This window comes from Rhinolophus hipposideros, assembly GCF_964194185.1.
Source record: "Rhinolophus hipposideros genome assembly, chromosome: 5".
NCBI classification, from domain to species: Eukaryota; Metazoa; Chordata; class Mammalia; order Chiroptera; family Rhinolophidae; genus Rhinolophus; species Rhinolophus hipposideros.
The window spans coordinates 50,688,044-50,702,576 of NC_138051.1; the positions used below are offsets into that span (position 1 = coordinate 50,688,044).

Genomic DNA, 14,533 nt, shown 5'->3' on the forward strand with positions numbered 1-14,533 from the left:
AATATGGAAGAACGATTTGGGCGCTCTGCATTCAATTCCAAATCTGTCCTCAATTCTCTTTACATTGTCGGCACATACAGTGACACTCTGAGCACCTAGTCAAGGGATCAATAACACTCGTAGGCTTCTTTTAGACAGAAGGACTCAAGGGTAAAAAGGAAAAATAAATAACTAGGCCCATTACAAAGCCATGTGATGTGTCTTTATTTACAGGTGAGAACCAGAATCATGGAAGTTGAGTTCATGATCTGTGAGATACTTCTAGGCCCCAAGCTCATGCATTTAAACAAGCGTTGTTATTTAGCAAGGCCAGAACTGTTTGGACCCTGCTTGGTAGCCTAGGGACGCCATGGCTCTGCTGAGGACAGTGTGTTATTTTTGCAGGAAGAAACCAATAATTTTCTGAAAGCGATTGAAGAAGCCAATAAAAAGATGCAGGCGGCAGAGATCAGCCTAGAGGAGAAAGACCAGAGGATTGGGGAGCTGGACAGGCTGATCGAACGCATGGAAAAGGTAACAAACACAGCTTCGGCCTGTTGCTACTTGCCCAGATGTCCCTGCATTTCCTCAGTTCCCCTGCAGGCATATCTGAAGGTCTGAGTTACCCTCAACATGGACTCCTCTTATCCCTGCAATTTTGGATTAAAGAAACAAAAAAGGCAAAACTGTCAAGTATGAGGAATCCCAAGACAGTTCTAATTTTTCCCATAGTGACTATTTCGATGCTTTAAAAAACATTATATGTAAAATTATTTATAAAAATGAATATTTTAGTGATCTTGCTTTTCTGGTGCCCCAGACATGAACTTAGTTCCCTTGTTGAGTGATCGGCCCTATTTAGACAGTACATCCATACACCAAGCCTGCTGTTTCTGGGGCGTGCTTCTGAAGGGTTGGCTTTTCTTTAACAGGCCACATGTCAGATTGGGGCCACATTTCTCTGTGGGCGGAGTAAATAGGCTGATGGGTGGGAATGGGGAAAGACATGGGGAAGGCAGAAGTACAGCTGAGATAATGAAGCCAGCCTAGAGAAAGGGAAAAGGCCAGAGATTGGGCAGGAAGTGGAGAAAAGGGAAGAAGGGGTGGGAGAGAGGAAAGAGAAAAGGAAGGAAGCAGGGAAGAAAGAGCGAGGGTGACCTTTGGCAGGTGACAGCTGACTTCTGGGGAGGGGTGGTAGTTGAGGGCCAAAGCTGGGACTGGCTTCTGGAAAACGGCTCCCTAGCTGCATGTAAGTTTGCAGAACAGCAGTGATTTTCCAAGACTGTGTCATATTACCATGTACGAGTACGTCATGCTGGATGCTGAGAATCTCCAGGTTGATGATGGAGGGAGAGGGGATGACAATATGAGCAAGGTCAATATCTGGACTTCCAAGTGGTTCTGAGAAGAAGTCTCCTTACCCCTGATATCTGCAGCATAAGCCTCTCTACAGTCCCCTGACAAGGTGAGGTGTAACCAGAGAGGAAATGGCATTAAATTCAGTACCATGGAGCTTCAGGGCTTGCTGGGGGTTCCCGTGGTATGTAATATCTTTATTTGGGAGGGACTTGAGCTAACTCATGAGTCAATTACAGTTTCACCTCTAGCCCTTGGAAAGCAGAATCCTGTCTTTTATTGAAGAGAGGACAAGTGGCAGGGCTGAGACTGTCAGTATTGGTTGAAGATGGCAGTAGTGAAGATTGGGCAACAGGGCATTTTCTAGAACTTGGGAGAGCTTTCTCCCATTTTACTGCTCTCCTACAACAGCAGAAGATGCTGGTAAGATGGCTCCCTCTGGGTGACAGATTGTCCTGCAGCATAAAGAAGTAAGGTGAGCAGGTAGCAAGGGGAGGTGGTTTGTGCCGGGAGCCATCTTACAGAGAAATAGTCCCTGCAATGGTTGGGAGCATAGGTTTTAGAATGAGATAGACCTGGGGTTTCAGTCTTGTCTCTCTTTCTAGTTGTGGGCTGTTACTTGGCTTTTGCAAACTCAGTATGCTCTTTGGTTAAATGCTGATAATCCTAATTCTTAATCTTAGGGCTTTTGTAAGGAGTAAATGAGAAAAATGCATGTAAAGTGCTACGCACGATGTCAACATATGTATAGTAAGGGTTCAAAAATTGGGGGCTCTGATTTTTATTTTGTTACAGACTTGCCTAAGTGTCTGCCCAGAGTCAGCTTTTCTATTTATTTATTTATTTATTTATTTATTTATTTATTATTATTATTATTATTATTATTATTATTTTAGCTGGACCTGTTTTATAGCTTATCTTCTTTGTACCCTTGTGAATCGGAAAGTTCCCAGCTTTTAACCCCTGATTTCTATGTAGAGCTGGTATGAAGGCGTGGGTAGGAGCCAGGGGAGTGGTAAGGCCAGCACTCCCTGCCCACATTTATGTAACAAAATGTTCCCCAAGTCTTGTTGGCTTTTTCTTTAGTGATTGAAAATTTATTATCCTTTCCCTAAATCTTTTCCATTTAGACTAGAGAAATGCTTGCTTTACTTAGCTAAGATATACCAATGTAGTGCTCTTTCCCCTTTAGGGATAAATCTTTGAGAGCAGGAATTGTACCAAATCTGTGTCACACACTATGTGAACAGTGTGTCCACAAGCATGAACTGTGGCAGTGTTTGTGTCCGGCTCACACTGAGTTTTTTGATTTTCCTTAAGGATAAACCACGTGCTTTGAATGGCTACTCTCCTATATACCTTTACGGTTTCTTTTTTGAGCATTGTATTTGGACCAGTTCTTTTCTAGTAGTTAACAATCTTTTAAGGAATGTATTCTCCCAGGGACCCTTCAGCAGAACAGATGATGTTCTAACCCTTGTCTGGGCGATGGTTTCACCAGGTAATCAGGTACATACAAAGGAAGAAAGTATTGTGTCATGTCCACTTAAGATTTATTGTATTAAGAGTTCAATTTAGGAAAAAGTCAAACTTCTAAAGTGTGCTATAAGTGAGGCCTTTTGCCCTACTTTATGACAGCTTTTTTAGGGGCATTGGAAGGAGAGTTCACCTGTGAAAGGTTCATCACTATTATTTCAGAGCTAATGTAAACGAGTGGCCTGCCATGTGGAGGCAAGAGGGGCATTCTGCCCAAGTTGGGCAGTAAGAATGTGTATTCTCTGTACAGATTGAGAAATAATAACAAAACCCCACCAAAAGTCGGTCTTCCCTTATGACTCTAAATACATCGATGATAATATACTCTTCCTTCCAGGGTGGATTGCTCCCCCATCTCTTTGGTCTGTTCCCTGGTATACCACAGTTTATAGCTTTAGAAATTGAGGGTGTTAAGTTTTCAGACATTTGCTTTGAATAACTTGTGAGGAAAGAGATTTGGCATCTGTATAACGAGAAAAAGTTTGTTGGGGAGAATTTCTGAGAATAAAGATGAAGCTTAGTACTCTTTACAGAAGGGCCTAAAGTAAAATCATCTCCCAATTAGTGAGCAGGATTTGGTAAACTTCATTTTAAAGAAATTTATTACACTTTAACATTGGTCATGTATTTCTAGTGCAAATTGGGTTATGGTGAATACTATGCTTTGGTAACGTTTTCCACTCTGTCCAAATAAATAATTGTTCATAGTTTTATATTGTTTTCAGGGGGTAAATGTGTAAATTTACATAGAAACAGCAAAGGATACAAATCTTAATGCACAACTTAATCTATGTATTAGTTTCCTATTGCTGCTGTAACAAATTATCACAGTTCGTGGCTTAAAATAACATGAATTTGTTCTCTTATAGTTCTAGTGGTCAGAAGTCCTAAAACCAAAATGTTAACAGGGCTGGGTTCCTTTTGGAAGCTCTAGAGGAGAATCGCTTCCCCGGCCTGTTCTAACTTCTTGAGACCACGTACGCACATATGCCTTGACTCATGGCCCCATCCTCTAACTTTGCAGCCAGCAGTGTAGCATTTTCCAATTTCTGTCTCTCTGATTCTAACTCTCCTTCCTCCTTCCAATACGGGCCTGGATAGATAATCCAGGATAATTTCTCTATTTTTAGGACCCTTAATCACATCTGCAGAGTTCCTTTTTTCATGTCAGGCAACATATTCACAGCTTTCAGGGATTAGGATGTGGCCATCATTGGGGGCCATTGTCCTGACTACCACACCTCGTTTTTACAAGTGAACACACCGGTGTGAACACCACCCTGATTGGTGTATAGGATATTTCCTATATTCTAGAGCCTCTTTTGTTGATGATACAGAAAATAATCAAGAATTTCCCAATAACCACAGGCCACTGATTTAGAGTATTGATTATCATTTTTGTAGAACTCTAAATTCCACAAAACGTCTCTCTGAGCCTAGGCTGACAGAATACTTTAAAAAAAAGAAATTGTGAATGGCTTTATCTAGGATGTTTGTCTCTAATTCATAAATAAGTCTATAAACACACACCAACAGGTTTGGCATATTTTAGCTTTGTCTGGACTCCGGTGAGTGGGCCTGTAAAACCCAAGGGATGTTATATAGACTTGAACTCTCTAGTGCTGGAATTGCCTGATATACATTCTCTGTCCAACTTGGTTTAATCCATTGATGAAAATGTCTGCGTCTGTTTGTTTCAGGAACGTCATCAATTGCAACTACAACTCTTAGAGCATGAAACAGAAATGTCAGGGGAAATAACTGAGTCTGACAATGCAAGGTAAGACATAATGCCTTTTATCTTGTAATGGATTTAGGTGGTGGACATGCTGTATGTTTGTGTGCTCACTTGGCCTTTGCATTTTCATTCATTTAGTCATCTCTTATTGCAGACTTACGTGTGCAAAACTTTGGCTGAGAGCTTCCAGTATGGAACTGGTTTCTTAAAGAGCTTACAGCCACATCCTATAGCCCATGGCTTGTGCATTGGAACACATTTTAATTTTGCACTATCTCAAGTGCTAAATTTCAGTCTATCAATGTTATCTGTAACCTTGAGCTCCAGAATGCATCTTGTTAATGAGAAAACTCATCAACTGTGACTAATAGTATTGCCATGGAAATGAATTTTAAAATATCTTTTTTGTTTGTTTGTTTCCAAACATTGCTCAGTCAAACCTTACCTTGTCCCTTGGCTCTGAGAGTATAAAGCCCTGTGTAGAAAATGCAGAAGTAGTACATGTTCTCTTCTAGAAATCAAAAGGCAGAGAGGTCCTTCTTCTAGTGAAGGAAAACAAGGTTGGGATGATTTGAGCATTTTGGGCAAGTTACTTAACCCTGAGAATCTTTGCTTGTCTGTAAAATGGGAATTCTTCTTTAAAGGAGGAGGGGTTTATGACGGTAATAGCAGTGTCCTTCTCATTGGGTTATTATTGTGAGAGAGCTGTTGGGTGTACTGCCTGCCGTATGGTATGTGACAGAAAAAGACCTGTTTTCCTTCCTCTTATGCAACTTCAGAGTTTGCAAAGTTATGGGAGTCTTCCCTAATCTTTAACGTAGTACTGAGGAGGGACCTGGCAGAGATAGGAAGTAGTAAGCAGACCACTAGACCCTTCATCCCGTACTCTGATTCAGTGGCACCCAAGAACTGAAGAGCTCATCTTTTGGTTGGTTGGTGTTGTTTTTTGTTTTTTTTAAAACAAGCAAAGTCAAAGAATAATTTGTGCTGTTGAAAAACTAAAGTATGAAATGTTTATAATGTGGTTCACTCTGTTTTGATGCAGAGTAGGTCTTTCAATGTATTTCTCATTTTCCCAAAGTAATGTTATATAGAACAATGATAATTTCAGACTTCCCAGAATTCTGCTGGGAGCTCTGATTTCAGATATTTTGTTGTGTTGCTAGACTCCTGTTCTTCTGTTCTCCTAATCAAAATAATTTACTGGATGTGCCAATATTGTATTAATCCCAAAAGACAGAGCCTCTCTTACCTGTACAAAAATAGTTCTCTCTCAGTCCCTGGAAAATATAGTAACTGTCCAGGGTAAAACTTACAAATGGGAACTTGAAAAAAAGTTTTATATTTCTTCTACGGTGGCATGGTCAATTGGTAGTTAATCACCTAGGGTACATACAAAGTTAGAAGTGCATCTTGGAGTTCCCTTTCTTGTTCTTGGCAATATTTCTTTTAAGAGGTGTCTTTCAATGCTTGTGTTGCTGCTTTGGTGTAGGACTCAGTTGCTCTCTCTTCTGTTTGTGTTAGGTATCAGCAGCTGGAGGAGGCGTCTGCCAGCCTCCGGGAACGGATCAGACACCTAGATGACATGGTGCATTGCCAGCAGAAGAAAGTCAAGCAGATGGTTGAGGAGGTGAGCTCTTGTGAAAGGTCATGGGCCCATGATTGCTTCCTGTGGTGGGGACATTTCAGCTCAAGAGCCCAATCTCACTCAGCTCAGTTTTCTGTGGCTCACAGCGAACTTGTTCAGGTCACTGCCATCTTGACTCAGAGGGAGATTTCCTCCTATGTCCTCTGTGTGTTTCTCTCACTGAAAGAGGACTTTCTCCAGATCAAAGGGTTACAGTTCAGAAAGCTATGACATGCAGTTCATAAGTGCACCCACTTTTAGAGAACAGCAATACCATACGTTGGTGTGTACAGCTCAGGGACCAAAGGGTGTGACAAGAAAATTTACTTCAGCTCATTTCTCTGCACTCCCCCTCTGCCTGCCTCTCCAAAGGCTATCACTCATGTCCTTTCTTCATTTCTGGGTGTGTCTCATTTACTCCCTTTTCCTGTCTGTTCCTCTCTTTCTGCTCTCTTCTTCCCTCATTCTCTTCTCTCCTGTTTCTTCTTCATCTTTTTTCCACCATACTTTCTCTCCTTAACCGTCTATGTAGTGTGAAACCATTATAAGTTTACTATACACTACACATAGTTTACTATTTTGTTTTTCTAAATGAAAAAAACAGGTAAGTCGAACATTTATATTTCTGTAAGAGAAAAAAAAATCTTCTAACCCGTATTAGTATAATCTGTCTCTTTTTCTTGTGGCGATATTCAATAGAAGAAAGTCCATGCTGTGGTAAAACTAATCACATACTGTTATAATTTTTTCTTGCTCAGTGAAAAGAATTAGATAGAAAAAAGAGCAATTAGTATTAACAGGGCTATAAGAATTCCCGAGGGTCTAAGTCCCTAATTTGCAAAGAAAAGAAAAAGTTTCAATTTATTAAACATTTGGGTGGCAGTGGAAAAACTGAAAAAAAACTTTTTTCTTATATTAAGTACTATGAAAAGTAATCTCTTTTATTAAAGAATTACTAAAATTAAAAGTGTATCTACTTCTAATAAATAATTCATACACAGGACAGACAAAAGTTTAAAAGTACATCTCTTTGATTGATCTATAAAATGTTGGAGATAATTAGTGGAGTGGGGTTAAAGTCAGGAAATTGTGAGGATGGAAAGGGATGCTTTTTTTTTTTTCTTCTTATGTGTAGGACATACACCTATGTTAGATAAAATCTGCTTCCCAAACAAGTAATCCAGTGGTACGGTGTTGAATCCATGAGTCTTTTGTCAGCTTGTATGTAAGTCTGAGGGAGCAGTGGAATAAAAGAATGGGGAGCAGATGTTCAGATGAGAGACCCATGGATACACCTTCATAGTCCCTTTGCACACCTGGACAGGGGCACTGCAAGCAACAGTGTTGGGGAAATCCTGCCCGTTGTCAACACCAGATAGATGTCAGGAGTGTGTTTCCTAAGGAGAAGCATTACTTTGTCACAATTAGCATCTCAGTGAACCATGGCTGTCAGAGCATATTTTTCTGCTTCTGAATTTCACACTCATTAAGTCTGGGGCAGGGCTATTGGTATTTCTCCTGTGGCTCCTTGACTGTGGAGCAGTGCATTTCTCCCACTTACCACAGGGTGGTGGTCTGTATTGTTTTTGTATCTAATATTAGAGAATCAATCAACAAAACCTCATGTTGGTTGGCTTCTGATTCAATTATTTTGTCTAAGCGTTTGCAATTGGTACCCAAATCAGAGATACATTTTTAAAACACATTTTCAAAGAAATTTAGGATTCTCTGTTTTCTAACTTACTTCTGGAATATGATGGACGTACCAATTTGAAGGGAGTGGGGGAATGTCTACATATGAAAATAGGGAGGCCTATAAATATCACTGTCCATGCCTTTCTTTTTCTACCTGTGATTTAATATCTCCCAAATAAGCTTCTCGAAGCCCTGATGATGACATCTGAAAGACCCAGTCATTGGAATGAAATCACGGGCTGAATTTTAGGATGACACCATCAGTAGGAGCACCTCCCAGGGGCCCACTGGGTTCCAACAGTGGATGGAGAATTAGGGAGAGAAACTTTTTATTCTAAATGTAAACAACTATCTAAATCAGGTAGTAAGAATGTGCTTTTCCAGTACACCGTGTGAACTTATACAACAAAAGGATGGCTTAAAATCTCAATTGCTGTAACCATTTATGGGAATACTTTTTTTTTTTTTTTTAAGTTAGAAACATGGGGACATTGACAAATGAGCACATTCAGAAGAGCTGGACCAGGTTGGAAAGGAGTTGAGAACTCTAGTAATTCAGGGAATAGTTGAAGGGCTTTGGGAAGATATGGCCCAGGAGAGACACAAGAGCTGAATTGATACCTTAGAAAACAGTCAACAAGAAGAGAGAATATATTTTTGCTTTGTATTGCAATGCAAAGCCAGGCTAGAACCACTGGGTGGCACTTGTGAAAAGGCAAATTTCAGCTCTTTGTTTAACTTAAAGAAGACATTTCTAATATTGGCTGCCCTGGGAAGGTATGTAGCCCTTCACCACGAGTGCATTCCTATGAGGTAAGGAGATAGAGCTCTTTATAAATAAAGAATTCCCTATTGCTTCTTAGGCTGTGCCTGTTGTTATGGTCTCAACATTATCGTTACTTTGCTTAAATTACTTTGCAAAGTTAACAAATTATAACTAAGTCACTTCAGGACATTTGGATCAAATTTTGAAAAATCCTGACTACTAAATTAGTTACTTGTGAAATTTTGGACCCTGACTTTAAAAGAAAAGTATGTGTTTATCCATGAACTCCAGCTTACCCAGATGTTAGGACACATCTGACCTAGAAATAGAGGCAGCCTTTACATGTAGCGAATGTTAGGGAACGTTTTCCTTCTCTCACATGAAGTTGGAAAGCTTGTCAGTGTGACAGCTTCCCATTCACCAAGGGTGGGAATCCAGCCTCTATCCATTGTTGGTGTCATTTTAGTCATCATGTCTACGAAGACATGACGGGCTTCCTTTTTCAGCTCCAAGCATCCAGGTATTATTACTGAGGTTCTTGGTATTCTTAATGTTAGGTATTGTATTTCCTTTCATCTCAGTAGAATGTAATGTCTTAATAAAAAATAATAATAAACTAAATAAAAAGTAAACGGCCTAGGTTTTATAGTCCTTAGCTCAATGATGATGATTTTCATTGTGTGGGACAGTATATTTCAGTAAGGACGTGTGCATATAAGAAGGGAATACGGTGGGCATTTATGAAGTGAAGGATTAATATATATCTTATGGGGTCAAGTTCATTGAAAACAGATAACACAAGTGCCTTGCGTGAAGTGTGGGACCAACGACCCCCGCGAGGCTAGATCTTTATACCGAATGTCAGAGACTGGTTATCTCCCTGCCATTACTAGTTCTTCCAACTGGTTCTGGCTATGACAAAAACAAAAAGAAGAATATGAAAAGAAGCCCTGTATGTGCCCCTTTTGACTTCTAAGGGTTTGCCAGAAAACATAGAGTGACCGAAAAAAACAGCACCGTGGGGAAATTCACTCATCTATCCATGTGGCATGTATCCACCAGCACTTTCTCTGTGCTGGGCTGCGTAGCCGTGGGGAGCAGGACAGATGTGGCCCTGTGCTCATGGATCTTCCAGTCTGGTTACCTGAGTTCCAGAGTCCTCCTTGGCTTGAGCTTCCTGCTTCTTTTGGGATTAGGTGCTTTGCCTCCAATCAGGTTGCATTCTTTAGCGTGTCATCAAAGAATCCAGGGGATCGAGGAGGAGCAAAAGCCTGGGAGGCACCTGAAGTCAGAGCAGTGAACACCATGACGCATCTTTAAATATTATTTCTTCAATCAGCAGGGTCATTCACACTTATTTACCTGCCTTCACCAAGGCCCCGTCCCCTAGCAACAAAACAGCTTTTTCTGCCAAGGGGAAAATCATCTGGGGAGAAATAGATTCTTATTTGCCCTCCAAAAGGGTGGATTTACATTTTGTCCATGGGAAAATATTATTCAGCTGAATAAATAGTAATTTAATAAAGAGTTCCTTTACTCTTTTCCACATCAACCATAGGCATCCTTTCTCTTCATCACTTCCATCGTTTAATTTTCCCTGGCATTTGTGATGGGCGAAATGTTTCTTCCAACAGAAAGTGTCTGAAGAGGTTTCCCTTCACTTTCAGAAGAGGCATTCTTTAGAAATTTCTTTCGTGGAAAGCAATTGCATCCCTCACCCCCTTCTGTAATTTAGATGTTTAATGAGTGCAAAGGTGCAAGGAATTGATTTTCTTATCAGTGCTTCTCCATGCAGGCTGCATATTAGAATCACTAGGAAGTTTTAAAAAGTGCCAGAACTTGGCAGATGGGAGGGGAGGAGGGAGGGACTGGGTGTTGGGGTTTCGAGGAGGAGCAAAGTGGTCGGTGTTTCAAGCTCCACAAGATTCCACTATGCAGAGGGGATTGAAAACCAATGCTCTGGACTCTTAGAACAATGGCATGAGTCTCCATGTTGAGTTATCATGTCATTAATGTATTCAGCTATCCTCCTTTAGAAGCTGCTATCCGTGAGGTGGAAAGCTGATAGTTAACTTGGAATAGAAAGGCTCCAGGGAAGAAAGCCTGGGAAACCCGTCAGCAGGGACCAGGAGCACTGAAGAGGAAGAGCTGATCCAAGTGTGTGACCATCTGAAGGTCCTGTCCGGGGATCTAGCACTTCTTGAAAGCCACATCCACACTGCTCACTCTTAGTAGCAATGCTGGCCTGGTGGTGTCCAGATAAAAACTTCCCAGAGGCTACCATGTCCATCTAGAGAGACGTTGTTATCAAGGCAGGTAGATTAGCCATACTTTTAAACAGATAACAGATGTAAAGGGACAGAATCCAATCCAGTGGAAGCTGAGGACCTACCACTAACAAAGAGACCAAAAGTGGTTCTCATGGGTCCTCTTCCCAGAGTGCTTGTGTGTGCCTCACCTTGGTTTAAAGTAACCAATTCTGTCTACACAGAAGACCTTACACTTGGCCACACTTTCCCTCCTTAGAAAGAGAAGGATATGGGATCTTGTTGAAATCACAGTATTAACAGTGACCACTTCTCAAGGGCAAGACAAAGCAGCACATTTTTGCAATTCTTAAGAACTTGTTTTGAAAGTATTTAATTATCATGCCTTAGATTTTTTAAGAGTGATTCTCTTGTTATAATACAGCAGTTTTTCGGGGGAGACCAACTAGGTCAGGAAGAATAGATGACGAGTAACTCTTCTGAGAGTGGAGGTTTGTGTTACTGCTTTCTGGCTCTTTAGGCAGTCAGCAAAATGGGGCTGCTCTTCTATTTTTTCAACTCCCCATAACTTAGCTCCCAGGCCTTGAGTCTGCATGTATCTTGTGCATTTAGAGACCTGAGACAAGTACAGTGAGAGACCTTTATGGGTAACATGAAAGGTGGCCTAGGAAATGGAGATGAACATGGGCTTTAGAAATAGACCGACTTGCATTTACTAGTTACGGGAGTTTCAAAAAGTTAGTTTTCTTGTCTGTAAAATGGGGTTAATAACAGTATCTACCTGAGAGGAGTTTTTGTAAGAGTTAAATGAGATGGTGTACAGTTGACCCTTGAACAGCATGAGGGTTAGGGGAGCCAGCCCCTCATGCTGTTGAATTCCACGTATAACTTTTGACTCCCTAAAAACTTAATTACTAATAGCCTACTGTTGACCTGGAGCCTTACCGATAACATAGTCAATTAACACATTTTGTATGTTATGTGTATTACATACTGTATTCTTACAATAAAGTAAGCTAGAGAGAAGAAAATGTTATTAAGAAAATCATAAGGAAGGGAAAATACATTTTTTATATTTAGTGAAAAACAAATTGTGTATGAATAGACCCATGCAGTTCAGACATGTGTTATTAAAGGATCAGCTGTATATATAATACAGAATATTAATTGGAACATAGGAAATACCCAACAAATATTAGCTGCTATTATTATTATTACTGGTGGGTGGGTTCCTGCTGTGTATACCCAAAGTAAAGTTAAATGAATTAAAAGCAAAAGTAGTTAGCTGGGTTGATTTTTTTCACCAATACGTAGGGTTGCCCTTCTTTCCTTTGAGAGTCTTGTGAGCCAAATGGGATCTTTGGGTAAACTTTTCTCTTCTGTGCTTTGTGTGGCATTCTAGCTTAGCCATTAGTCCTCTGAGTAGACTTTATACACAAAGCAATTTAAAAAATTTAAATTCTCTTCATCCTGAGAATCTTCCATTTGGAATGGATCAGACATTTGTTAGCACACAATTTATTTTAAAACTATTGTGTGATGTGGTGAAATGTGCAACACAAATGTACATTTGCCAAAATGCCTGTGTTTGGAGGATTCAGATGAATCTCCATCACTGATAATTAGCTAAATGGGGTAAGGGAAAGGAGCCGTAGCATTGAGCCCACAACCCTAATAATCCACTCAATTGAACTGTTTCCAGATCATGTCACACGAACTCTTCTCCAGATTTAGTCTCCGGCTCTTTGGAAGATGATAAAATGGTAGCCTGCTCTGGGTTGGAAGCAATTCCTTTTATGGTTGGTGATTAGAAGAACACTTGCACTCTCTCTGCTGGGAAGAGGTGGCATGTATCTGAGGAGCTAATGGACAAAACAGGAAGGACATGCTATTGAAAGGAAAATGTGACCATGTAGGGCTCTCTTTTTTGAAAACACCAAATACTATTACCTCAGCTTGTCCAACTTCACACTGCAGAGTCAAGAGAACTCAAAGATCCACAAAGTATTTTTAGAAACTTGGGTTCCTAGATACCAAAGAAGGAACTGCAATGAAAAATTGTACTAAAATATCATTCAGAAAGTGCCAGGTGGAGGCTGGTGCTAAGATCTTGGGAAATGGAGCCTTACAGATGGAAAAGCTGCTGATAACACCTGCTAAGAAGATGGGAAACGGGCTTGAAGAACTGCAGTGCTCCAGGAAGGAAGTGCTCCCCACCAGATCACACCCCTGAAAAAACAGAAGCAGCCAAGTGCCCGTGCAGTTTGATCATATGTGTATGTGGGAGGTGGCCCTGAGAAGGCTCTGAATGGAGATGAACGGCACTAGTCAACGTAGCATCCTTCCTGTTTGTTTAAGAAAAGTTTGGTTGGCTTCTATCACCACGGACGTTTTGCCTGGATAGACAGTTCAACTACCTTCATGAAAAGGAGAAGTATATCTGATGAAGAGAGAAATATATTTGGCTGAAATATATTGAAGTGAAATAGAAACCATGCCTGATTTATTTTTATGGAAGTCTTCTTGAGACAGCCACAGGTGCTGCTTTCTTATCAAAACCTAACAGTGTTGCTGAAAACTAGCAGTAGCAGCAGCAGTGGTAGAAATAGTCATTGGGGGGTCGTGGCCTGTATAAGCTTGTAGACGGGGCTATGGATTAAGTTCATTAAGGGGCCGAGCATCACTTAGACTTTGGACAGTTCTCCACTCCCACTACTTCCTCGTAGCAAAGTGGGCAGGTAGATGTGTTCTTGTCAATAGTTGTCTTTGGTCTTTCATTTTAGATGCTTCTGCTCAGCTTACGCAAGTAGGCAGTGGATGGGAAAGGTAGCAGATGAAGAATTTTCCATACCAGTAATGAACTGTTAAAGCAGTTAACCTACACTCTGTTTAAGTGCAGATCCCCACATACTCTGCTGGGTATCCAGACTTCCACTAGGGAGATTTCAGTTGGGTTTGAGAATCGCTTGTCTAGATGTCACTCTAGCCTCGTGGCCTACACTGTGTCTAGGGATACATACCTTCACTGCCCTCATGGTTTTCTAAGTCTCTGATGGAAAAGTTTCTGGTATTTGTTCTAGTGGAGTAGATTTGTTACCCAGATTCAAAAAATGAAATAGTGTGAAATGGGAATGTAATGACTTGAAAGTGGGCCAACCCTTATGAGCTTCTCTCCTGCCCTTGGACCATCTTCCTTCTTTTGGGCTACAGAGTACTTGAAAGCCAGATAGGCTTTATTTTGTGCACAGAGAGTGGAATAGGTGCCTAGGTGGTTTGCAGGACCCTGAGAGTGCCTCCCAAATTTCATGCCCCCGGCGCCTCATGCATCTCCTCCTAGAACTGGCGCTGGGGCCTGGGCTAATTGGTGATCTCCTCGATCTGGGTCCCAGCTGGATAGCACCTCCGTCCACCCACTTCCCCCTGCCCTTGTCTGTGCCCCTCATTTCACCCTTTCTTGCTGGGATTGTGATATGGGGTGAACTTGACTTATTGCTTATCAAATCTGAGTGAGGTGCTCACATCCTCCCCCTGCTCCTCCCTTTAACGGGATCATTAGCCTTGGGCTCTTA

At 41.0% G+C, this 14,533-nt stretch overlaps 1 protein-coding gene across 2 annotated transcripts in view; it reads left to right on the top strand.

Moving 5' to 3' along the window:
* The window catches only part of MYZAP (myocardial zonula adherens protein), an 88,862-nt gene that overhangs the window by 40,187 nt on the left and 34,142 nt on the right, over window positions 1-14,533 (top strand). For both annotated transcript variants that reach the window (XM_081049405.1, XM_081049406.1), the window contains exons 8-10: window positions 385-513; window positions 4,572-4,651; window positions 6,134-6,239. In XM_081049405.1, coding sequence (XP_080905531.1) covers window positions 385-513; window positions 4,572-4,651; window positions 6,134-6,239 — 315 coding nt within the window. The remainder of the gene's footprint in view (window positions 1-384; window positions 514-4,571; window positions 4,652-6,133; window positions 6,240-14,533) is intronic.